The following is a 26751-nucleotide window of genomic DNA, read 5'->3' on the forward strand; positions in this document are numbered from 1 at the left end:
CGCGGCGGGAGCGCTGCTGGCGGCAGGGGCTCCGTGCGGGCGGGACGGGAGCGGGGTGTCCCGGCTGCACTTTGGGGGCGCGGGCGGTGACCCCTGTKCCGGGGGAGGGTCGGTGTGGGGCAGAGGGCACCGGCCGGTGAGGGGGGAACACGGGGCAGCCCCGTTGCTGCGGGTGCCCAGCGAGGGCTGCTCTGTGCGGGGGCACTGCCAAAGTGCCCGGCGGGGCAGGGACGGGTCTGTCCGGACGGGGGTCCCGGCCGGGAGTGACCGGGACAGGCAGCGAGTGTCCCGTCCCGGCCGGGGTCGCGGCTGCCGGCGTGTCCGGACCGGGCTGCGGGGCTTGTGCCGCTCGCAAAAAGTGTCTTTAACTCTCCTTTTCCAGGCTTTGTTGTGCAGCCATTGTAATCGTTCTCTTCCTTCCCCCGGCCCGTTCTGCTCGTCAGTGTTTATTGTTCCCTGGTCTTTAAATAGGCTGCGTGAGCTCTGGGTGCAGGAAGGAGTTTTGGGGATTAGTTCTGAGATGCAGCCATTAGGTTGTAATTAACTTGCTGGTTTTCTCTTCTCCCTGTTCTCATAAAAATTTAGGCCAAGCTCTGTTTTTAGTCGGTACTGTTCAGGACTTTTCGCCTCCGTATGAAAAGTGCGATGTTAACTTGAGAGCCCTCGGAGTGCTGGCGCGGCTCCTTTGTGTATTTCAGGAGACGCAAGGTGCGCATCTTTCTCAGCTTTGTATGGCAAAGGGCTCTTCAGCTCGGATGTTCTGTGTGTCAGTGAAACTGATGCTGTCTTGGACCTGCTGTGAAATCTGCATCAGAAATACTTCYCGGACCCATTTAAATACGCCTCATACATTTGAATAGAATGCTACTGAGGAGTTTTCCTTATTCTTTCCCCAGTGAGCTACACAYAGAGATAATGCTAATGAATAACCTTCAGGGCACTCTTCCCACTTCTCTGATTTCATGGTAGAGCCTGTTCTGCAGTCCTGTTTAATACTAGAATATGCTGCAGAGTGTTGATAGTAAAAAAGTTTGTGTAGTAACTAGGATTAAATGCTATCCTGAATGCGCTTCTTGTGATCTCTTTGATTCTATGATTTTCAAAATTGTGCTTCTAAACATTTTCCTTCACTTTTAAAGTTCAAAAAATTGTGGTGAGCTGCCAGCACAAATTARCATGCTGCTCTGCTTCAAAGGAGCAAGGCTGCTTCTAGTGAGCCTTGGCTTGACACTAGGTGTCAAAAATGAATTAAAGTGACTTTGCCCAAGCCAGCTTTTTTTTTTTATTTTTATTACTTTAAAGAATTTCTTCTCTTCTGTAAAAGATTCACTAAACTGAAAGTCATCTGAGGCCGTAGTTCAACTGTACCTAATCTGTAGCAGTCGTAGTGGCTTGGGGACTTCTGCAATTCATGGTGTCATTGGCACAACTTCTGGTGATGCATGAAGCAGATCAGCAAATGYACCCAGCCAGAAGAAAGGGGTTATGTCCAGATTCCCTGGTCCAGTTTGTAGTGGAGACCCCCAAATGATAGCAGAGCATTTCTGTGGAGCTGTGATGAGCCCTGGGATGATCTCAGGCAGCCTGTGGGGATGAGGCAGGGAAGGGAATAAGTGCAGCTGGTGTCACTCATGGGGCAGTGTGTGAGGCTCAGAGGGGAAGTRAGGTGTAGCTGCTGCAGGAAGGGGTCTTGTGCTGGCACATGAACTGTGCAGAAGCACGGTGGGGTTGGGCATAAAAGAAAAGCCTTGCCTTTCCCTGCTGAATTCCAGGCCAGGTTGGGTAGGGCATTGAGCAGCCTGGTCTAATGGAAGTGGGGTTGGAATGGAATGATATTTGAGGTCCCTACCAACCCAAATTTTTCCATGGGTCTATGAATTCTAGTAATAAGTGTGGTATTTTCTTAGTTTTGTTTTCTRACAGGCTGAAAAAAATGTTGGAGTTAAAAAAAAAAAAAATCAAGCTATCTCTTGTTGAATATATCTCAGTGTAATACGATACTGGTATGTTTCTTTGACACTGTGATCAAGCCCAGGTAGTCTGGATCTAAAGGTATAACCTCTGTTGTCTGAAATAAGAGATCAATGAAGTTACCTCCAGGGTTGTATGTTCTTGGTGTGGCCCAGCTGTTTGAAAGGGATAATTAATCAACACTACAAAGAAAGTSTTGGTAGAGACTCCAAAGGAATCTGCAGTGTGTTCTGCTCCAAGTGTTTCTGCTAGCACTACTCTATCACCTCCACAAACACCACAAGCAAAGCTGTCAGAAATGCTCATGTTTTTCATGGTTGTTAGGTTGCTGAAGTAGCTGTGATGCCTAGTATATGGCTTTTTTTTTTTTTTTTCCTTTACTCTTTTAGATGATATATCTCTGTTGGCAGAACCTTCTGTGAAACTGCACTATGGAAAAAATCTAACAATTAAGAAGCGTTTTAAGAGCAGCAGCCTCAGAATGTATTCAGTGTTTGGGTGTTTCGCTGTATCAATAGTGCAAAACTTTTCTAATGACTCTTAATAGCTTATCAAAGTTGATTTTGACAGCCTGGGGCTGGGTTCACAGGGATAGATGCTTTTATCACAGATCTGGCATAGTGTTTATGAGTGTCAGTGTGAGTGGGAGGTAAAAGCTTAAATCGATGGGGCAACATATGTTCTGCTTTCCTTTCAAGGTTCCCTACTTTCAGCTTTTTTTAATTCTCACAGCTGTATTGCTTTGTCAGAGTACTGACGGAAATATTTTTATGGGTTTCTTTTTAACTACTTGTGATGCAACAGGTTTATTAAAAATGTGAGATTAGAGCTTTATGGATAAATTAAAAACACTGCCGTGGAAGAAATTTTTCTCAGTATATTGGCTAGCCCTAAGCAAAGTGTCTTTGAACAACTATGAGTAATTAAACAATGTTAGATTGTAGTCTCTGGAAGCAAATGCATGCTTTTGGTGGGCATTCAGGGGAATTGAACAATTTTCCAGTTTTAGCTGACTTGCTTTCATAAAGCTTTGTCTCTCAGGGCTTTACACAGTAGGAAGTGTTTTGGTGTGAAAGTGTGTTTATGCCATGTAGTGCAGACAGGAGGTTCTGACTCGGGAACCAGGCTGAAAGAGCATTGGGGTGGGAGATACAGGGAGTTGGAATGTGTGACTTGGTATTGGTGACAGAAGTGTTTCACAAGTGGATTTCCTGAAAATACCTTTTGGATTTAGAGGTAGGAASGGATCTGTTCRAACCCAAGAGGAGCTTGCAGCCTGTGACAAATTTTAAACCTGACTCCTTTAATTGGCCTGTATCTTTCAGAAGACTAATTAAGAAAATTTGGGTGATTTTCCATGTTCAGTGCTCTGTAATGAATTTGATGTTCTCGGTGCCTGTTCTGAGAAGCTGTTTTCAAGTGAGTCAGCTGTACTACTTTCTGAAGAATGCCCCAGCAAGTGATTCGTGTTATCAATGTTTTTGCTTTAATCTTGCCATAGAAAGTATGTAATTTTGTTTCCTTTTGTGGAAACAGTGTTTTGTTAATACTAATGGCAATGGTCATATGATTCCTTGGGGCTTTTGTTTTAACTTCTTTGTGACTGTTGCAGCTGCTTGGTGGCGTGTTCTGTCTGTAGTTGTGAAATGTGCGATTTGTTTGGCAATGCCAGCTATTCTGTTTGGTTTCTTTAATGTGAAATACTTAAAATATGAGCAAGCTTATGTACAGGAGAAAATAGATTGTGAACGGAAATTTTGCCTTTAAAGAAGTTCTTAGAGCTTTTGCCCTGACTTGTAGTTGCTTAAATTTTGGGGAAAACTTAAGACTTTTCTCCATTTCCTTGTTAAGGAGCATCAGTCTTACCGGGTGCCCCATGCCTGTTTGAACTGCCAGACTGTACATTTTGCTTTCCCTTTTCAAGGGCCCCTTCGCTGGAGGGTGCCCAGACAGTGATGCACATGGAAGGCTACTGACAGAGCAAAACTGCTGCTGTTCTTTGTGCAGGTGTGGATGGGACCAGAGCAGAACTGGTTGTCAGTAGGCAAAGCAGYAGGACTATTTACCCGAGATGTCAGACAGTCGCTTTGGCTGCTGCCTCCTGGCATATATACTTGTTTGTCCTGCCTCTCAGAAGTCTCTTTATTTGCCTGAAGTGGGAGGTGTAAGCTGCTTTAGGACAGAGGTCCTGTCTAAGCTGTTCCACCTTGCAAGAAGAAAAACAGTTGGCATAAAGCATATGGAAATTTGTTGCACGGATCTCATGGTTAAAACTAGGGATGGGATGATTTGAGTGTCTGTCCTTGCTCCAAAGACTTCAAAAGTACATGTTTTAACAAATATTGCAGTGCTCAGCCACTTGTCATGTRAGTCCAGATATGAATATAAATTTCCATCTTTGTAGGGCAGTGAGGGAAGAACTTTGTTCCTTTTTTCTTGGTAAGGAAAATGAACTCATTTTATCAGTCTATGATTCAGAAATCACCAACCAGGATTTAGCATCGTGACAAGTGAAAACCATGGTACATAGTAAATGAGCTTGATTCACACCATAACCATCTGGTCAAGTGCAAATTGTTATGAGGAAGGGGAGGTGCCATATAATGAAAAAAATCAGCAGAAAGAGTGAGTGATRATGTTTAAATATTAGAGAGAATTCTATAGGTTGAAAAAAAAACCAAGAATAAACATATGAATTTCAACCCAATTCCTTTTTCCTGTTTGTTCTTTGGGATCTCCTTGTGAGTGGTCTGCTCTAGTTTAAGTTGAATGTGTTCCATGTGCATTTAATTTAGTATCATGAGAACTTTGATTCCTTTGAGTAACTGACCTTATCTGATAATGCTAATGGGAAGTATCCAGCACTGTGTTAAGATCRTGATCTGAAATACCCAGCAGGTTTTTACTGTACTGGTTTTCTAAATTTCAGGCTCTTTCTGTCATACACTTGTTGTGTATTAGCTGTAGATCATATACTTGTAGATTGTAGTATTTTTTTCTACATTTTTAAATAATTTTGTAAGAAGTGTTTCTTGTAAGTTTCAAATATAAATCATAAATTTGTTATGAATTGAAAATGAAGCAGAAGGTTCACACCTCTGTTGCTGGAGGCTTTGGACACAGTTTGGTGCTGCAGGTTCCTCTCCAGATGGGTGGTCCTGCCTTGTGCCCTCCTGCTGCAGCTCTGTTGGCAGAGCTAACGCTTGAGTGATTGCAGGGTGATTTCTTTCATGCTGCTTATCTCATGGGAAACTTACCCACTCAGTAATGTTTTTATCAGTTTGCTAACTCACCCTGTGGCTACATCTTGCTGTTRCTCTCACAGGCAGAGGCAGGAATGGTGTCTGGAGGTGCGTGGAAGGAAAGCAGCACGGCTGCTCCCAGCAGATGCTGGGGATGAAGCATCAAACTGAGCCCAGCAGGACCAGGGCATTGCTCCCACTTCAGACTAGTCATGTTTCCAGATGTCTTTACAGAGCTCTTSCTGGGACTGCTGTTCTCCAATTAGCTTTCCATCTGTGAGTAAGCTTGATGATCCATGTAATGCTTAAATTCATTATTTCAGGTAGATGTTTATATTAAAGCAGAAATTCTACGCTACATTAAGGAAGGGGGAAAACCTTTTCTCRGTCCTGGAGGATTCAAACACTGCACTACATCCTGCTCTTGAAGAGAGCCAAGAGGGAGAATTGGGTTGCTCTTCTGCCTTGTCAACTTCTGGTTTCTCAGAGCCTGACTCTCAAGCAGTTTCAGTGTTACGAAACACATGGTTCTGGGCAAGTTTATGGCTGCCCACAGATTTTGAATAGAATTGAGGAAGTGAGTAGCACATCCGTTATTTAAAGAAAGCTGCGAGCAGCACTAGAATCCTACAGACGTGGGGATGTGTTCTGTATATATGGGGTTTTTTAGAAGCTGATTATCCACCATGATGCCAGAGTTGTAGAAGACTTGTGTTAATAGTTTGTGCCTGCCACCCCCCTCCCTGATCATCCTTCAGCTCACTGTTAGTAACTTCTTAAGTAGTAGCAACTACACGTTATAAAATACATGTGAGGTTATATTGCTGACACTTACTARCAACTATATTTTATTGTCTGTTTATGTTGGAAGCTTTTAACAGTAACAGGGTTACCAGTTTTGTTCTCTTTAATGTTTCATTTATAATACAGCAATGATTTTATGGTTAGAAATTTAATCTGGGTTCTTGTGTTTGCTGTTTTAAGCTTGTTTTTATACAGYGGAATTAAAGTATTTCCATAAGGGTGTATGTCCTATGAGAGATATAAACGAAAGGCTTTGCAAGCTWACACATTGAAGATGGCAATTAGGAATTAAACACTTAAGCTACAAAGGAATGAAAGGATGAATCTAGATAAGTCAACAATATTGAATTTACCAGGTTACTTGAGCTGCCTTACACCGCTCCCTTGGTGACTCTGCAAATCTGACCAGTCTCTTGTGGTTGCTCACATTTGTTACGGGGGAGTAAATGTGCCAGCATTCACTGTCTCTGTTCCCTTATTAGGCTTTAGCAGTACCAAACACTGGCATTTTTAATTGTAGAARGACTATTGTGGGGATTTTTGTTATCCAAGTGAGGCTTGGTGCTGTATTTTACCCAGAGTCTGAAAATTTTGTCCTTAATGTCCAAACACAGTTCTATAATTAAAAGGATAAAAGTAATGAGATGATCATGTTGTCACCTGTCTTGGGGTTGGTGGAAGTGTCATTAATTCATCACTTACCTCAGTGATGTAGGTGGTATCACTTGCTATGGGAGAGCCTGGCCTGTATCTTTGCTGATCTTTTCCAGAAATGGTTTAGTAGCTTGCCTTAATGTAAATTTTAATATGTGGAGGAGTTTGCTGTGAGGCTCTAAATGAACCGTGGTAAAACCCCCCTAGCATCTCCCTTTAGCAAGAAGATAGGGATTCTGAGATTTTGTATTCCTATTGCAATTTCTTACCTTTTTTTTTCTTTTTTTTTTTTTTTGGTAGTGTTCTAGATGGTGTATATACCTGATAATGATTAAAACCCACAGTGATGCATGAAGACTTTGGTATGATAGTGCCTCCCATGTGCAGAACAAAAAGGCAGTTTCTGTTCAGMTCTTGCTATGCTGCTGCAGTCTTTCTTCCACTGGTTATTTTTCTTTGTTTTGTGGTGGCGCTGGGTGGGGTTGGGTACAACAGAATAAAGGAACAGTTATCTTTTGAGTAAGCAAGTAGTGTAACTCTAGTCAGTAGTGGTAGAATTTTTCTCTTTCAAAACTTATAGCCTTAAGGCAACGTGGTAGACTTTACCAGCATCTCTTGCCTTCCTCCAAGGGCAGAGSCTCGTGTGAAGTGTTAGTGTAGGTGCTGCATGGCTGTCCTGGCTCATGGAGCTCCAAGTTCTCTCTTTTCAGAGAGAAATGGCCGAGCAGATGTACACTAGACTTAGCCCTTCTTTTAAAGTTGATTTTTTTGGGTGATGATGAGTGTGCCAACAGCCCTGGCTTCTTTTGTATGACAGCAGGAATTTCTGRTCTGCTGTTGGCTTTCTCTTGCTGTTGGCTATCATTCCTAGTTTATAGAATGAGAAAATATTTCAGTAAGAGGGTTGTAAGCCTTACCTCTGGCAGCGTAGACATTTATGTGACTCTTCTGCAGAATGTCAACCAAAATAAGCTGGAGTGGTTTAAACAGCCTAAATAATCACTCTTTGTATTGGCTGATCCTGAGTAAATAGGTTAGAAAGTACTTAAGAGCAGCTCAGCTGGAGCCTTATGGCAGAGAGCATGGACGAGCAGCTGACAGTGCTGAGCTCYTCCATGGCACAGCTGTACCTAGAGGAGGAGATCCAAACCTAGGGCAGAGGTTCACAAGCTAAAGGGCTGCTTGGAGGCAGAAATGTGGCTTCTCCCTGCAAATAACCCTGTGATTRTGGCTGAAATAAGAAAATCCTGCTTCATCGTCCTCTTGGGGAATGAAGTGTACTCTCTGTTTGGGCTGTAATGATCTGCTGGTGTGCAGTGAAAGACGTGGTTAAATTTAGACATATTTCATGGGGATGCAGGGGATGGCTGTGCTGGTACCCTTCTGATGGTGCTGCCAGGTGCCAGGGCRYGTGGTGTGRGGCTGCTGTGCAGCAGTGTCCTGTYTTCTCCATAYGTGCACAGAAAWGTCCATGTTATGGTTGTAACCAGCTCCCACTACTAGATCAGAGTGTTTATTCATTAGTTAAATGAATGGTAAAGCGATTTGGGTGGAAGATGTGAATATGCAAGAAAAGATGTTGCATGGCAAYGCTTTAATGTCCCAAACAAAAAGTCAGGAATAAATAATGGCAGAAGAAAAATGGGAGGAGGAAGAAATGAGCGGGTCGGAGGAGAAAACACTATCTTTGTATTGACTTTATTGTTTGAGTGCCATCCCAGATGTGTGTAACAAGTGTGACATTGTTTGAGGTTTTCATTACTGAGTGCCTTTCACAAGGCCCCAGTGTAGCGCTCGCGTGTGTCCCTGGGGCAGCCTGACACGGCTCTGCTGCCTCGCAGGTTGGGCAAAATGTGCTCATAGGGGATGGCAGCGAGCTGGGGCTCACTCACAGCTTTAAAGGGCTTCTTGCYACCAGAAACCACTTTCTAGCTTCGTGTCTTTCTGGCCTTCTTCACCAAAATAAACTCTCTAAGAGGCTTCCTGATGAATTGTGTCATTCCTGACACAAGGGTATTTTAATTCTGGAACACGAGTGTTTCTGATTGCTGCCATCCATGGTTGTGCATATATAAACACAGTATAATTTGACACATTTTAAGGAGGCGTATCAAAAGCTTTCTAAGACAGCAATAGCCTCTCATCTTTAGGTAAGCCCTTTGTTTTGTTTAAGAAGTTTGAATGACCCGTAGTACTTCTTATCCATTACTATTGACTAACCTGCACTTTCCTATGTGATTTTGTTGTTAGTATTGTTTTATTGGATGAATAATTTGATTGGCAAGGGCTTGTAGTTGAAAAAATACTGTTCATGCATTGAATTATAGAAGTGACTCTTACTGGTGCTAACAGTGTGACTATATGAACTGCCAAGTGTAATGTTTTTGGGTTTTTTTTTTTTTTCTGAGAGGAAATGCAGAGGAAACGAAAGCCAGTGGTGTTATTGCCAGCATTTCCTCGCTCTGCTTTACGTTTGAATGAATTAAAAAAATTAACGCCAGTGCAAATGACAGCACTGCTGATTGCTCCTTGTGTTTCAGGGTAACTGCCTGCTGTTTTCCTTTTGAATTGGTTGTGCTATCTTTTCAGCATTAAAAAGAAACGCAATGTCTCCTCCCACATCTCTCTATGCCATTGTTCATGGCTGTAAGATGACTTTTCACTGTAACTCTGTGCGATTTCAGCTCCTCTGTGACTGGTGTTCTCTGTGCAAGCCCTGCCAGAGCTTCCTGCTGTGGTAACAGCTGTTGGGGGGAAAATTGTGAGAAGGGGGCTTGGCTTGGGATCAAGGTGTTATTTCTSTTAGGAGTCTGTACCTCCTGTGACTTGTATGCCTTTAGGGATTCACATGAAATGGTGGTTGTGCTTCTGAGACAGTGACTGCCTGAGGAGCCTCAAAGCAAAAGTTAGTCCTGATGATTTTTTCTTCTGCACTGTTGTTGGAATTGATTTTTATGTGGAGCTGTGATCTTGTGGAATTCTGTATGAAATATTCCATATACATGGAAAAGAGCAGGATGCCACGTATTTTTAGTGAGTTATGTGAGCTTTCCCTTCAGGCAAGAAGTGGGGCTATCCAATTTTCCATTCACACTGGAGACARAGCTCAAAGGGCTGCAGAAGCCAATAGTTAATTCTGTTGGAGATGCTCTACCCTGCAGTTCTTTAAAATAGCATCTACAGTGAATAACAGTGTGCAAACCTGTGTGACAATCTTTTTCTCTTCCCAAACCTTGTTCTAGATGTCAAAATTAACCTGGACTACTTGGGAATGGCGAAACATAACCCTGGGATCCTGCCATGAACAGTAAGAAAGTTGAGATACTTTGTGTACGCAAATAATAATTTTCTCTTAACGACTAAACCCCAGTGAAACTGTTCCTGTTCAATTWACACAAGCAGGCAGCACATTGTGTAGCTCAGTGTGGAGCTGCTCCCAGCTTTCCATGCAGTAGAGGCAGTACAGTAGGTCAGAGGGGTGGATCAGCAGGGGAGCATTCTTTGGGAATTTGGGGATGTCTCTGCAGTCAGTATGGCTCTGGAGCTGGGAAGCTGCTATGGGTGGTGCTTTAGGAGATTAYTGAGGTGGTAGCTGAAGGATCCTTTCCCGTAATGTGTAATTATATTGTGAGACTCCATTGTTACCCAGTGTATAATTATATCGAGACTCCATTGTCATGGGATATYTTGAGTGCAAATTAGATTGAAATGTGATTAGACAAATTACTGGAAGGAAAAAAGTAAATTTGGAAGTACTCAAACCTGAATTGCTGATACAGTTTGTGGGAGGGAGTCCCTAAAACACTGGCAGAGGGAAGCTGCCAGAATGCAGTGTCTTTTCCCTATCACGGCTCCTGAATTGACAGGTAGCCTGGCTAATTAGGTCTTTGGTCTGAGCTTTCCTGTCTGACTTTTGCATGGTGCTTTTCTTACATGAAACGTAGTGTTTAATAGAGGTTGATTAAACAGTTCATGTWGCTAGGAAAGCAAGATAGCTTTAAAGATATTCTTGAGTGTTGATCAAAATATTCAGATATTTTTGTGTTGTTGGTAGCCTGAGACTTYCTAGTTTGAAGGATACATAAATATTTATGTACATGCTCTGTATTCTTTATGTAGCCTTTTCCAGATGTTGCAGTAGACATCCTTAAATTAACACATTGAAAATTATTATGATTAATTTTCCCAGTACAAAATAGTTTACTTATGAGAGACTGTGTGGGTGAGTAGCACGTTTGTAAAGTGTCAACAARTATCTGCTGAAAACTTGCACAATTTGTCAGCCTTCACTGGGACAGAAATTAAAAGGCTTCTGTATTGTTACATATAGTAATTTGGATATAGTCCATTAGAACTATGCATCTCTTGAAAACTCTTGTAATSTAAACTCTTCACAGCAGTGTAAATACTTAACATGCAAATGTTCAAAAGAAACTCTCTGACCATGTCATGTTTAGCTCTTCCACGGGAGCAGTGTTTTTCCAAGGGCATTCAAAAGCTGGTTTATATATTTGAGATATCAAACACTGTTAATATCTTGAAAATATCAGAACTCTCTTTTGATGAACAAACTATAATTGTTAAATAGTTGTAGCTCAAATTACAGAGCCTTATGTCATTTGTTAGAACAGCTGATAAAGACACAGGAAGCTTAGTGCTTTGTGCAAAGCAGAGTATGTAACTCGAGGAGATTCTGCTAAGACTGATTGCTTTTGGCTTTTTGAGAAGTTTGTTCAGCTTACCTGAAAAAGATAAATGTATATATTTGTAGAATATTAAATAGCTTTGAAATCTTACCAGAATGCAGCTAAGGCTTCAGTTTACTTTTTTTGATCATGGATTGACTGAGCTAACAATTTAAACTGTGCTGCTAAGAGATAAAATATTCCTTCATTTTGGACTGTCTTATTTAACAGATTCACTGTTTGACAGATAAGACAAGAAACTTTGACATTCACAGATTTGCTCTGACAAAACGTTGCAATTTCTTGTGGAAYTGAGAACAAATATCTGTAAAGCCAGAGAATAATTACTCATTTAGTGATTATTTTGAAAGAGGCATTTTAAGGGTAGAAATGGTTCTCGGTATAAGTTGAGACATTTAGAATGATCTTGGCTTTTTTACTCCCTGCCAATCAGTTGTCTAAAGATTGTGTGGTTCTTTTCTGGCTTCTCTTTTAAGGTGATTATTGGAGCCAAAAAAGCTGGACAGTTGTACTGCTGTTCAAGATCCTTTTGTTTGGGAAGTTCTTAATGTCCATTTCTAGCACATGTATCATCAGAAATCCAAATCTCATTTTGCTTTKAAATCTGTTGTGTTAGAAAACATCCATGTGCTGCTAACTAAAGCTAAATGACCAACTTAGATGTGAAATGCATCTTACTCAGCTCTCATGACATTTGTGAGGCTTGTGATAAGGCAGTGAGTGCTGGGGGCTGTGTTGTTCTCTGGGTACATTTCTGACCTAAATTGTCAGCTCAGTGTTTGTGTCATTTTAAAGTCTGCTCAAATAACTTTAGAAAATAAAGGAAAACTAGAGCCTTTAAATTAATCTGCAGCCTGGTGTTCCCTTAGCCCATAACAGTGCTCCAAAATTAGTAAGCTTGCTGACAGTGATGGTGTTGGAAATCATGCTGACTAACTCGATYTAGGAGCATTTTTACCAGGCCTTTATTTACATATGTAGATGTTTCTTCTCCCAAGGATGGAGCTTTGGTGAAGCCTCCAGATAAAGGACATTGTTGATGGAAGAAGCAGCGGGTGGGAAGGGTTGGAGTTCTGTGGCAAGTGATTCCAAGGTGGCTTGTCACAAGGGTGTTTGAATGGCAGCAATAAGGAAATAGTGAGGATTCAATGTCTCAGTGACACAGGTGGTTCTGACACTCGGGTGTGKGACACAGGACAGGGCCTATTCCTTGTCCCCCTTTCGTTGGTCCAGGCTGGGATTGCTGTGTGTGGAGATGATCTTGTTAGGGCTCAGCCTAAKGGGAGGTTTTCCATTCATTCCTTGGGGTTGGATTATGCTATGCTGTAATTGCTGAAGCTCCCAAAGTTGTGAGTGTAATACAGGGGCATTCAGCCTAGGTCTGTTAATCTTAGCACAGCTCTTCAGTATAACATAGCATTTTCCTCTTGCCTATGGTGCCATTTGTAAACTGCACATGTTTCACTGGGGTGTGATTTACACACCGTGTATTAATGGCTTGATCTGCTTCAGGGAACTGCTTTCTCTTTCTGTGTGAGTGAAATGCTATTCCAAGAAGCTTGTTTTTTTATACATGGAGTATTACTGAAAACTTCAGAGCTTGTGTGAGCATGCTGAAGCTTGTTTTATTTTGTGTTCCYAAAATAGGCTGAGTAAAATTTTTATCGAACACATTTTTAAAGTACATTAACAAAGGCCATTCTGTAATTGCAGTTGACAAGCATGGCAGCACTGTTTTTGGTGGGTAAGACTTTTTTGCATAATACAATTACAAAATTTCCATTAGGATAAGRTCTGTTCTGCTACCTAGAGTTGTATTTTGACAGTTTATTGGCTTCCTTTATGAGATGGAGTTTTTCAAAATGCCTGACTTTAGCTGACTGAAGCAAATTGGTAGCTTCAGTTGTATTTTCTGTAGTCGATAATATATGGTTTGTTTTGTGTCTGGACCTGATTTTAATTTAAAATTTTAAGTACTTATATACTTCTAGTTTCTGGGTGGAAGTTAGTAAATTATTCTACTTGTTAATTGTTGATTATCAGGTGCTAGTTGATAYAGGTTAATGCTGCTCTTGGGTAACACAACTCTGATGCCTGTTATAAAAACTGTGCTATTCTCCAGAAATGTGTACGAAGTTCATGCTGAAAACTGCCTACACTGAGGTGGTCTGCATCTGACTTCTAAGATGATAATGCTTTTTAAAGGCATATATTCTCTGTATTTAGAGAGAGTTTCTCTATTACTTGTTTAGAGATTCAGCTATTCTTCTAAGACTACAGTTTGATATCAGATTTAATCAGTTGCTGCTGAAAGGGGCAGTGCTGCTTCCTTGTCTCTTGGCACAGTGGGTGCTGGGGATGTGTGGCTGCAGAGTGGCATCTCCTGTCCCTCTGAGCGAGGCTGTGCTGGCACTGCCTGGCCCCTGACAGCTGTTTGCTCTTGGATTGTGCAGCTGCCTGGTTTGTTGGGTTCAGCACAAGGCAGGCAAGTGGTGGTTGGKTCAAACTGAGTAACATGGGACTGTGGCCCTCAGTAGTGTTCCCAAGCAAGAATTCAGCCTCTTGCTCCCTGGATTTGGTGAGCACTCTGTATTTCAGCAGTGTTGTGTTTTGTTAGTTTTTGATTCACGTTGCCTGCTGTGTTGGAGGAAGGACAGTGTTAACACTGTAGGTCAGGCTCAATCCCAGCATCTGCTTTGTGATTTTTGAGAATAGTTTAAAAACAGCTTGCCTGGTGTAGGAATGATGTTTGCTGAGGTCTGGCCTCTGACCTGACGACTGTTCCTCATGTTCCCTGGATGCTCRCGTTTGCCCCTGAGGATGTGTGTGCTTGTTCATTTAATGGCTTCCYAGGCTGTGCCCTGCATGCTTTATTGTCACTCCTTGGCATCTCTTGTGTCACTAATTTGCTGTTGCTTCTGAAGAGCTGGCTGTAACTSATACGAGCAACCTACATAAACCGGGTGTGCTATCAACCCTGAACAATCTAGAGCTTTCTGACAGATGAATTACAGGCATAAAAATAAGTTTCRCAGAATATCCACCATGTGAGTTGCATTCAGTGGCMTATGACAATGCATGTRGTGTGTTTGTCTTAAGGAGCTGGARTAAGAAATAGTTTAATTTCTCAGGAATGCTCAACAATTTTACATGAGTCTCAAYGACATCTCTTTTAAATTGCCTTCCCATATTCAGGCTGAAGATTGTTAAAACAAATGGTTTATATAGAAAATGAATCCTTATTCATTAATATACATACCACCTTTTACATTTCTRAAAGAATGATGGCAAAATATAACAGCAGCTACAAGAGCAAAACCTGCAAACCAGAGATGTGAGGACATTGCACACAGTAGTGAGAAGTTCAGCCCCCAGCTCCTGGCAGGGGGATGCAAGTTTGTACTGGTGATCAGATTTATCCTTTCTGTGACAGAGGTATAACCAGAGGTGTGAATTTCTGATATTTATATGCTGTGAATGTAGGATCAACACTGAGGATGATAGAAGTTCAGTTGTTAAAGATGGAAGTTAACTGAAATTTTTCTGAGTATGAAAAATTCTATTTCAACATGGAATTTTTTTGATCTCTTCATGCTGTTGTGTAATGTATTGGCCTCATTAGAGAGGCCTGTGCAATGCCCACAGGATGGTAAAGCAAGGACTGAGACTGCAGCATCCATCCTGATTGCAGCAACCATGCTGCACATCATGTAGGACTTCACAAATAACGGAGTACCGTTGGTAGGAGAACTCCTCAGGTGATGTGGCACTTTCTGAACGTTAGTCTTGTGATGGAGAATGGATAAARCCCATCCTGTTTACTCAGCAGACTTCTTTAACAGAGGAAAACCTAAAGTTTATTTGAAACAAGAGTATGTCCTGAAGTGTAGCAACACCAGCAGTTCAGAACCACCTTTCTCTGCCAGCTGCTGTAGTACCAGTGGGAGGGAGTGGGCAAGTGAGGTGCTGCTCAACAATTCTGTTTGATGCTCAATTGTGGCATGTTTAAAGTATTGCAAAGCACACGCTGAATTTATAATTCATGCTTACAAATACCATGTGGTACTCCCTTATATTGAATGTCTAAGTCAGCTTTAGCAAAGTAAGATTTTAGGCAGGCTCTGAAATTGGGAGAGATCGTGTCTACTCCGAAGTCAGAATTTTATTTGTCATGGTACAGAGCATGGGAGAGGATGATTTGTAGAAGCTTCTATTTTCTGTTATATTTAAACTGATGCTGTTTTGTGACCATATCTAAAATTTGCTTTTGTATCTTAAAAGTATTGACTAAGAAAAAAGAATTTCTTCTTTGAGCTATGAATTAATAGCAATTTGCTTCACAGACATACCCAGTGCATACAGCTTCTAAATTTTTATCATTCAGTTATGTTTATAAATTTAAAATATATAAAAGACCAAAAATGTGAAGTGTGGCTCTTTTCAGGGCTATTCCATAGTTTAGTTTATATTTTGTAATGTTTGCTGGTAAATAAATRTCAGTAAATTGAAATGTTAGCTTTTCACTGTCCCTTCACGTTGGAAGTATGAGTTCACAAGCCAGAATATAGTCTGTAGTCTTCCATTTTAGTTAAAGGCTGTAATATAYTATACTCTTGAGACACAGAAAAAAAAAATAACTAGGAGTTTATTTATCAACTGTATTAGATCTTAGAAATGGAACTCATTAAGATTTTGGCCTCTTCTGTATAAATTAATGTGATTACGTCTTGCTTATAAATAATTTGAGCTGTTTCTCTCCCTCTTAAAAGGTGGCTTTAATGAGTCACAGCTTCCATTTTAGTAAATTGTTCATGGGATAGGCAGGCTCAGGAACAACTGGGTTAAACCAAGAGATTATTTGAAAAATCTAGGGCATGTGCTCTCTGTTCACTTGATTAGTTTTCATAATTCATCCTTGTTTCCACAGCAAAGAGCAGCCTAATGCATGCAAACAAGAGGCACTTTTCTTGCTTTTGTGCTCCTTCATCTCTCTAATTTTACCAGGGAAAGTAAGTGAAATGGGGAAAATGATAGATTGTGTGTGAATGTTTGGAACAAATCTTGGTTTGTTTTGTGAAAATCCATGGGATCTGAGAGGCAGGTGCTATTTGGGGATGTCTGTCTGTGACTCTGCTTCAGTTCTTTTCTGTTTGACTACAGGTGCATGAAGAACAGAGGAGATATTTCCGCTTGTCAGAGATGATGTGGAGAGACTCTTTGTGAGTAACTGATGTGTGTTTTCTAAAAAGCCCAAAATGCTAATGTGGGATTTTTTTTTTTGTTGTTATTCTCTGATTTAGAATAACTGTGCCATTTGTCTAAAAGTTTCATTTGGGTCTGGAAAGCTGTGAGTATAGAGCCCTTTTATGGGAACCATGGACCAAATTGACTCTTGAAAGAAAGAGCTGGAGGACAGAGCAGTGGGTGGTTTCAGAAGTGATCAACACCATCCCTAACTTCTCTCTAGTKATCAGCCTACCAAAGGCTTTCATTGTTGAGTGCTGAAAATGTTCTAGACAGCAATAATACCCCTGACACTGGGCATTTGGGGAACCTTTAGTAGGGTTAACTTGTTGCTTACAGAAGCTTATTCTGCATGTAGGGTTTTTAACACTTCATTGGCCTTGTCCAGTTTTGGATTGCAAGTCTGGTATATTTGTCATGAACTTGATGGACATAGAACAGTCAGTAGAAATCTTCCTGAAAGTTTTCAGTTCTTGTCTGCTGGAATAAACATATTCTGGGATCATGCAGTTAAAATACACCCCTAAAATATTACAGGAAAGGGAGAACCTCCATGATGGAATATAACTGTACCTGAATAAGTACTTAAAGAATTTGCTCTTGTGGAGACAAGGTCATTTTTACAGGTCACAATTAGGTGATGCAATGTCTTATTTTTCAGATGGATTCCATAAAAATGCTGTRTTTCTAGTGCTGTAGGCACCTCAGCCAGCTCATTCCTTTGGGGTAATTAGTCCCAGTGTTTCCTTTTTTTTTGCCAGATTTCCAGTAACAGTTGTGAATTAAAGCAGCATGTTATTTTAGGATTTTCCATTATCGTCTCTGTGCTTCTTTTTTTTTTTGTGTAAGTATAGTGTGAGTAATGTGGTCTTGAGTGCTTTCTTTTAAACCATAAACTTTGATACTGTGGAGCTGCTGCTTTGTTCTAATGATAATTATCTTAGAGAAYGGTGCCTTTTTGGACAACTTCAGTGCTTTTCTTGGCAAGGAAGAGCTCAAGTTAGGAGAGCTGCTCTTACCTCAGGCACCTCGATTTCTAAGTTTTCCTATGTTTGTAGCATTAAAGCTACACAATGAATTTTTTTTCTTTGTTCATTGCTTAAATTGAAGAAAAATCCTCTTATTACAATAGGCTAGTAATTGCTTCACCTCCTAGGAAGAAACTAGTTTGGATTTTTACATGTGATTTGCCTTTCTTGTGACCTGGATCTAAGAAAATGGTTAAAGGGCTTTTAGGCTTCCCTCTTCCTGGWGCTTTTTGGATATTTTATAGATATGGTCTTGTGATTTGTTTAGTAACCAATTAAAAAAAGTGTCATTATTGTTTAGTATCCTCATTCTGGTTCGGCATCTGCAAGTAGTGGCTGTTTTGAAAGCCTGTCTTGCTTTTACTCAAGAATATCTGCTTGAATATAATGTTGGCTTGTAGTCATCTTTCCCTTGGCTTCTTCCAGGCTCTGCTTGTTGGTTCAGAAAGGCTGTGTGAGGATTTCTTTATAACAATGTCCTGGCCAGATGCTGGATTCTTTATGAAGCAGCAGGAGAAATCCTGATYCTGATCCAGCTGACTTAGGAGATACTGTTGATTTGATTTACTCTGTTGTGTTGAGATCACTTGTGGACTAAGTCATGAAGACTTTGCTGCAGTTGCCTGAGTAGCAATGATAATATGCAACGTTCTTCATTATGTAATTATTTTTTTAAGTAAGATCTGTTTATTATTATCAGCTTAAAAAAACTGGAATTTGACAGATTTTTAAAAAAATTAGTTATTAGTCTATATACCTTGAAGTGTTCTTATGGTGGTACTACAGTTACTGACCATACAGCATTTTTCTTGGAGCTTATTTACAGACATTGACCATATTTTAGTGAGGTCATTTTCAGAAAAAGACTYTCTGTAAAACAGGCAGCAGTTATTTTGTGGGACTAGCATTTAATTTGTACTGATGGTTGCTGTTAAGGACCTTTTGGTTGCACAGCAGTCAGYTTTTCATGGTCTTCAGCATATGGCTGGGTCAGATTGTGCTCTGATAAGAGTGGCTAGGCTCACAGCCAATGCACCCACCATGAAGAGTGTTTTGGGATTTGCCTACATTAATTCTCCTCTGTGTCAGCATTAGTAGCTGCAGTAGCAGGTAATATCTGTGGACAGTTCCATTAGTTCTTAYGACATTATTGCAAAGGTGAATGTGTGTAAGATATAGTGGGATGAGTTGTGAATTGAACAGAGTTTACTTCTTGCTGCAGGATGGAGCTGAAGGAACTGGTTCCTTTTCCCATTTTTTCATGATCGTAATCGTGGCTTTAATCTTCATGCTGTAATATCTTTGAGAAGAATTTATCAGGCTTGTRGGCTGTATAAAGGAAATTGCTATTTGCCTGTTGCTGTTGTTCTTTTTGTGGTTATTACTGTGTACTTGATGTGTAGAATTTCTGGTGAAAAATGGAAAAACATTTCATGTTTTGAATGCTCAAACAGCGGGCTTTAAAGAACTGGAAATATACAGTGCCACTTAGTCCAGGAAGTTAAAAAGTAGCTTTGCTAATAAAGAGCAAATGTACAATGAAAGCTTTCATTTTCATGTAGGATTGACTCCTACATTCATAAGCTTCAGACATATTAAATCCTAACTATTGTGGATGATATTTAACATGAAGTTCAACCAAAACACAGAGATGACAGAATTTCCTATGCTAATTTTTTTTTCCAGACAGGCTGAGTGAGGGTGTCTGTCTTGTTCTACTTGACATCTGCCCATGTCTGAGTAAGTCTAATTTGTACAATAGCAAAAGGTACTTGAGCTGTGCCTGTTGTAGTCAGCAGATGAGGGGTTTATGTGACAAGCTGGAATCTGAAGGGACATGCTGTATCTAAGCTGTTCAGTTTCCTCATGGGTGGACTAATTAATATGTTCTGTTGGCCTTCTCTTTCTGTAACCACATAAAGCTTTGTGCTCTTAAAATAATTGACAGTCAGCAGCTGGTTTCATTTTTTTTTCCACTTTGTAGTTAGGAGCAAGTGGGATCCAAATGCCATGGTCGTCTTGTCTTCATGGAGACAACACAGGTTTTTCTTTCTCTTCACTGGATTTCTTCTGTGCAGCTTTATTCTTACATGCAATGCTTATCTAATCAAGCTTTTGTCAGCAGTTTATTTCATCACTGTGGGTTTATTAAGTGTAGGTGATGATGAATGAGCTTTGATATGCTGAAGTTGTAGCCACAGGTGACTTATATCAGGGAAAGACTTTATGAGGTTTGGACAGTGCAGAKGAAATGCAAGTCCTTTAACAATACTGAAGAGAGGGRAAATCTCTAAGCTCAAAAATATTTTAAGAACACTTCTAAATCCAATTGATTAAATGCTTTTGGGCCAGCTAATAAGCTTCATAWTAATTTGATTCATTTCACCATAGATTTGTGAGTTTAAATTTGATTCATTATGCAAATCCAGGCATGAAAAGGTTGACCATCTGACTTAYAATTTGGAAGAATATTTAATTTAAGAAAATGTTTTAAAACACACACCTCAGCATGGTAAAAATTCTGCTTTCTGATACTTTATGTTCTGTGCAGTGGTTTAAAGCTGTCCTTGCACAGGGTCCTGACCTGGGTTTGTCTGCTGCGTGTGGAAATGAGGGAGTTTCACTCTCTGCCCTGTTTGAGCTGAGGTGTTGGTGGGAAGAGCTTCTGTCCCTGCTTTTCCTGAGGCTGTTGGTCCAAGGCTGCAGCAGCCCGAGCTGTTCACTTAGACAAAGTAGGGAATGGAAGCAGTGTCATCTTCAAGGTCATTAATATGGACAAAAAAGCTCATTTGGTACTGATAAACTTCAGAATAATAAACAAAGAGAGCAGGGACCTCAGATAAGTGGTGGCAGACACAAGTTGTGGATTAAAATTTCACTAAAAGTGTGCTCCGGTTATGTATTGTCCTATATCTCCTTTAATGAGTGCATTAACAGACAGCTCTGCTTTTGAACTTGTTATGTAAATCTTTAAGCGAAATGCCACCCTATTTCCTTTGAAATTTTACAATGACTCCAGTATTGTCCCTGGGAGCTCAGTTTAGGAGGAAGCCCATAATTGCCAAGACAGGGATTGACTTGAGAGCCAAGATGCCAGTGCACTTAGGCAGTGAGATAATCCTGATTAGTTTAGGAGCACAGAAGCACATTTGTGTTCCTGCAAATGTTCTGCAAAGGTTGAAATTGCTGAATGGTTTAGAGATTATATCTTAGATTTCATTAAGACTGTGGAAAGGTTTTCCTTTCTCCAAGTACCAGCACAAGAGGTTTATTTTGCTGCTGTACAATGTCTCATTAAAGGTTGCAGTGGCTATGCAGTGARGCAGTTTGTATTCTGGTTTGGTACAGGTGTCTTTCTGAGCTGTTTTGGGAAATGTTTGGGATGATGAGGGCAAAGCAAGAGATCGTTTCTAGCTTTACACTCTGCGTATTGGTAATGTGTCCTTTGCTGGGTTGCGTTCTGCTTGCAAGAGTTTATTTTTCACAAGCCAGGTGTTTATGCTGCTTTAACAGTGCTCTGTGTGCTGCACAAGCTAATTTTGCAGTAGAATAGTTTACATRAAACAAGAATTACTTGCAGTGATTTTAAATACAGGTTTGTATTACTGAGTTCATTGTAGTGGATCCTGTTCTATTAGTCTCACTTCCTTTTCAGTGTGTGGCTTACCTGAAATTCACTGCTTGTAAATGACATCAGTCTGAACTGATCTAGCATATGCCTGATATGTCTACAGCTGAATTTTGATGAACTCTTCAGTGCAATATGAAGTGTGGTTTTTTTTAATTAACAAAGCTTCCTTAAAATTTAGACTTCGGCAACTTTGCACAACTTCTTAAAATTGCTTTTTTAAAATTGCAAACTGACTAGTTTGTTGTTGATTTTTTATTTTTTCCTTCTGTAATAAGAAGTAGTGTTGCAGTCTTTTCAATTATAGAGAAAAATCCATGGGGAATATTTAAATGTTKTCTGATTCCCACTTTAATCCTTGCTCCTAAATAGCCCTGACTGAACAGATGTTGCATTTGGGTGTTTGCAGCTGGATCAGAGTAGTCTCTGCTGGAAAGGTCTGAGTCTCTGCTGTTACTGTGCTGGCAGTGCTCTGCAATCAGCTCACACCCCTTGCCATGGTTACTTGGTGCCTTTTGATCAGAGATAACCAAATTTTTGTACTGGGATTGCAAGRGGCAAAATATTACCTTAACAGTTGCTGCTTACTTGCAGTGATGACGCTGTGCCTGTGCTGTGCCAGCCTGGAGCTCCCAATTCTTGCTCTAAGAGCTTGTGGATTGTTTGGGGATCTGTGGAAAATCAGCTTGAGGGCCTAAGAAGCAATAGTTGCTGTCTACCATCACTCTGACTGCTGAGTGCCATGTGCCATTGCCAGCTTGGTCTGTTCTGTTGGAGAAATTACAGTTGCTTTTTCTTTCCTGGCACCTTTGTGCATTAGGAGTCCCATAGAAGAGAACACAGAAGTGTTTGTTGGATGCTTTGCCAAAGGTTGATCTAATTGTGGGGGKAAAGTGCTGCAAAATCAGCAAAGCTGAGCCCTGAAGGGCATCAGAAAAGCAGCTTTTCATGCTGGATGTGGTGAGAGAAGCAGGAGTAGTGGATGGATGTAGTAAATTAATGTGGCTGAAGAGACAAGGCAGGGAGACAGTTGAGTAGTTTCAAAGATTAAGAAATGTGGGGCGTTTTAGAAGCCAGAATAATTTAATTTAATTTTGTGAAAGATGGATTTTGCCTGACTGGGCGACAAGGGAGAAAAGGCTGCATTGCAAAGATGTTGTAGAAAAAGTTTTGGAAAAAATTGTTGTCTATTTGACAGTAATTCTTTATACTTGCAGCATGTACTTCTAGAAGATGGCTTTTTCCCAGTTTATTCTAATCAATGACATAAATAGATAAAAGTAATTTAGCAATGTAACTTCATTTGTTTAAGATCCTTGCTGGTGTGMATGTGCAAGTTTTTTAGAGAAACAGCACCCTTCATGTTTCTTATGTGTTCACTCGCATGCCAAGGGAAAAGATCCTGCAAACAAAACTCTCTTTCTTTACTGCCCCAGCTAAAGAATTACCAGTCAGGCAAAACTGCATGTCCCTAGTGATATACTGCTGCAGGCAAGATGGAAAGCATGAATGTAGATCTGTCCAAAACTCGAGGTATCATGTGGGTAGAAGAGAAGAAATGAGAAGATTATTTTGATACAAATATTGTCACTTTCACCCAAAGCTCTATAATGTCTGAAGACCTAGTTCAATTTTTGAATTTCATTTTAATTCTTGATGCTTTGTTGGCAAAGAACAAGAAGTAAAGTTGGGTAATTTTTTTTTTTAATCATACAGAATATTTTCATTGTCTGGAATGCTTTGTGGTGATAAAAATGACTTACTTTCCAATAGAAATCAATATTAATTCAATTTGTAACACATTTTCAAGATTTTTGATGGGAAAAAAAAAGAGACAAATGTATCCTTGTGAAGAGAACAATTCCCATCTTCTCTACAACTACATTTTAGATTTTGGAAATCTGTGATTAGATGTGATTCTGTGTTTTGGGATGTCTCATCTGCTTTGCAGCTCTCTGTGATTTAAGTTTTTTTTGAAACTGCAAGACTTAATTGTGTACAGAAAACAGGAGATGGACTCCACAGAACTTCAGCAGTTATTTAATGCAGAGTTGATCCCCTTAACCCGTCAGAAATTCCAGCAACCTTCTTTCAGTGTCTTTTCTTGAAATTAGGTCTTCAATTAAGACATAAACAATGCTATAGTTTCCATGTTCATGGAATAAAGGACCAGTTGTATTATCTTATGCTATACTTTGCATGGCTGTAACAACCTGGCTAGGTTGTTACAGCCATGCAAAGTAGAATCAGACAACTATTATTTAGTTGATCTGGTTAATAGAATTCAATAGATTCAAAACAGAATCAGACAACTATTATTTAGTTGATCTGGTTAATTTATGTTGGAGTGACTGGGTTTATTCCTTCAAAGAAATAAGAAAAATCATTATTTTTGTAGTGCAGTATGTCTCTGTCGAAAATSTGTGAGTTGTGTGCTGTATCTTGATTAGTTTTCATGCATTTGGCAGTTGAATAGGGACATCATCTTTAAATGGAAAAGAAAAGGTACAATTAGGTGTCTTAAATTTATGATGATATATGCTGCTGGCACAAAAATTTCTGAGACTGCTTTGTAAAGGAGCTTCATCCTGCCGGGAACGACAGTTTTGATTTGGTGTTTGTCTGAGAAAGTGACAGGGATCCATTATGTGCTTTTCTTCACCACTGTGTGAAACATAACAGCCTGGCGAGGAKTGTTTCAGTAGGATTTATTTTCCTTTAGGGTAGGTTGAAGATATTACTGCAGCAAAAGGCATCGTTCATGACTATGGTTTTTTGTTAATGCCCTTTAAGCCTTCCACATTTTTCCTTTTGATTGCTAATGGCATTTTAAACCTTTCATTTAACTAGATTAATATATTTAAAGAACTGTTTTGAGCATTCATTTTAAGAATAAATGCTCAATTATTTCTGTTCCAAGGCATGTATTGACATTAAGCAGCCTTCTGAACTTAGCAAATTCAGACTGAAGAAATCTTAATAAAGTAGTTTCTGTAGTTTCATTGACTGACTTAGTGTACCTTTGTCTCAGTCTAAACAGATAATTCATGGGACAGCAGTTTAAATTATTGAAGTTATGTTTGGCAGTAGCTAAATCAGTCTTGAAGAATGACCAAACTCATCAGTATGCTGCTCTCTGCTTCCGGGGGGATTTTTCCTTACGTGTTTGATCTTGGATTAGAAGCAACTGATTTTCTTCCCTCCCCCACCCTCCCCAAAACCAGCACACAAGTGCCTTTTGTCTGCTGGATGCATTTATGGTGATTTGAGCATATTCAAGCTCAAGTTTCAGTTTTCAGCCTTGCATACTACTGTTGCTCTGAGTGCACACAACCTCTTAGCAGTGTTTTGGTCGGTCACTTTTCTGCTTAGAGTGAAAAATGGCTCTTTAATGAATAATGCTGTGAAACTTGGAAGAAAAAAGTTGTAAAAGCTTTCCTTAGAGCAGAGCTATTATGTGTTCTCTCTATCTCTAACAGCTTCCAGTCTCTAGTAATTCCAGGCAGTACTTACTCAGTCCTATTTCCTTCTAGTTATTATTTTATATTTTATTTTATTTAGCAGTCATCTCTGTGTTCATAGCGGTGATGTTACAAGTATTTTTAGTCCTCACTGGGTCTGTGATTTTGTCCTTTGTTCCCAGGCACGTGCACTTGAATACTTTCGAAGTACATTGCCATTCAAAATGTGAATGTTGGCATTGTCATGTGAAGCCTTTTGAATATATTCATATAAGAGAAAAAATTAGAAGATAAAGAGCTAGAAAAAAATTCAGTGGATTTTTTTTTTAAGGAGAGGACAGACTTTTTACCTTATTTATTAGACACTTGTGTTTGTCACATCTGGTCTCAGTATGGTGYGTATGACAGTGTTTATGCTTGTTAAAGGGGAAAAGGTTTCTTCATCTCAATGGAAGAATTAACCTCTTAAGTAAAAAGTTTTTCTCCAAAAAATGTTTTTAGCCTTCCAAATTACCATTTTTTAACCAAACATTCCAAATGACCTAAGGACTAAGAGTCAAAACTCACAGCTTTAGTGTTGACTTTCATTAAAAGAAAATATCTGTAATTTTTTTCAAGATTGACTAGGTAAAAGTAATGTTTTCTTTGTGATGCAATATTTGGTAAAAAGRTAAAAGTTCTTCTGTGACTAGAAATTATTATACAGGCTTAATGAATGTATTGAAGCATCRCACAGGTGTACTCCTGTTAATTTTTTTTTAATGAAGCAAGGAATAGTGGTCTAAAGCAGAAACATTCTCTTGCATATTTAAAAGTTAGTTTTTGGTTTTRGCTTGGGTAGGTTTCTGGGTTAGCTGCAGTTCAGTTCCCTCTGGACATGGCTGTGGATTCTGTCCAAGTGCAGYTTCAGCGTACGGTTTGTGAGCCAGTGCCTTTTGCACATGAAGTGTCTGCAACTGGAACTTCATGTGGGAAGCAAAGAGGTGTGGATCTAATATAGTTCATATTTCATRTGAAAGGTCAGCTGCTGCTTTTAAAAGGATGGGTGAGCTTGCAAATTGCACTGGCTGCGTGKAAGGCCTGGCTGGTTTGTAGGATGTTCAATAGAATGTGAACAGTTTTTTTTCTGAAAAGCTCTGACTTTGGGAAGTTCTCCATCTGATGATACCCTGTTAGCAGTGTACTGTAATCTCATGCTGATTTTCCCTTTTCATTTTGTTTCCATATCTCTGTCTTCTGTCTCTTGCCCAGGTGTCTACGGGTCACAGTTGTTCTCCTAATGAGTGGTGGTTGTGAGGTTATGAGTAATTGTTTCCCTGCTCCTTTTGCCATTTATTTGAATGCATAGAATTAAAAAGAGGGACTTTAACCAAAGCAACTGTATGCTTATGGTAAGGTGCTTTAAAGTCCTAAATCTAAAATAATCTGTTCACATAGTGTGGATAGTGTTTTCCTTTTGAGAGTACAGTATCTGTTTGTCTGCATGTCATTTATCCACTGTGACCATATTTGAACTCTGTGTGTTGCTTTTGGACACAGATTGGTGTAGTTCTTTAACTGATAATGTACAAACCATTCAAAAATAGCCCCTGTTGTTTCAAAAATGGATCATTTTAATATGTGGTTTAATCTGCCTTAGCTAGCAGCTGATCATCTAAACTTTTGAACACTTTTGAAATGRAAGTTGTAATCTTGAAAAGCAACAATGCTGTCTAAATTGCTTACTCCCAGAAAATGCTTTTAGGGCTAAAGTTTAGCTCTAATCAATGTCTCTCCATTTAGTCAAAATGGAAGAACTACATTACTGCTATTTATGAAGTGAAAGGGAAAAAATAAGTAGAACTTTTCTTTATGTGTGTCTGATCTCTTTAATTTTGCTGTTAACAGAAGAAGTGACCTAATTTTGAAAAGAGAAGTGTCCCTTTTTCCATGGTTGCCAAATAGTTTGGTACTTCCTTCATTTAATACAAATGAAAAAACCACACCCCAAAACAACTGAAGGATGTTTGTGTC

At 39.8% G+C, this 26751-nt stretch overlaps 1 protein-coding gene across 4 annotated transcripts in view; it reads left to right on the forward strand.

Moving 5' to 3' along the window:
- Positions 1–9915: 9915 nt before the first annotated feature.
- Positions 9916–26751, forward strand: part of KLHL13 (kelch like family member 13) — a 61614-nt gene continuing 44778 nt past the window's right edge. The window contains exons 1-2 of one of the 4 annotated variants that reach the window (XM_057381529.1): positions 9916–9978; positions 16538–16596. In XM_057381529.1, the coding sequence (XP_057237512.1) occupies positions 16577–16596 (20 nt within the window). In that variant the 5' untranslated portion in view covers positions 9916–9978; positions 16538–16576. The other 3 variants (XM_057381528.1, XM_057381531.1, XM_057381530.1) reach the window with 3 other exon arrangements.

This window comes from Malurus melanocephalus, unplaced genomic scaffold (genome assembly GCF_030028575.1).
Source record: "Malurus melanocephalus ecotype Western Australia unplaced genomic scaffold, MMel_1.1 scaffold_514, whole genome shotgun sequence".
Taxonomy (NCBI): domain Eukaryota; kingdom Metazoa; phylum Chordata; class Aves; order Passeriformes; family Maluridae; genus Malurus; species Malurus melanocephalus.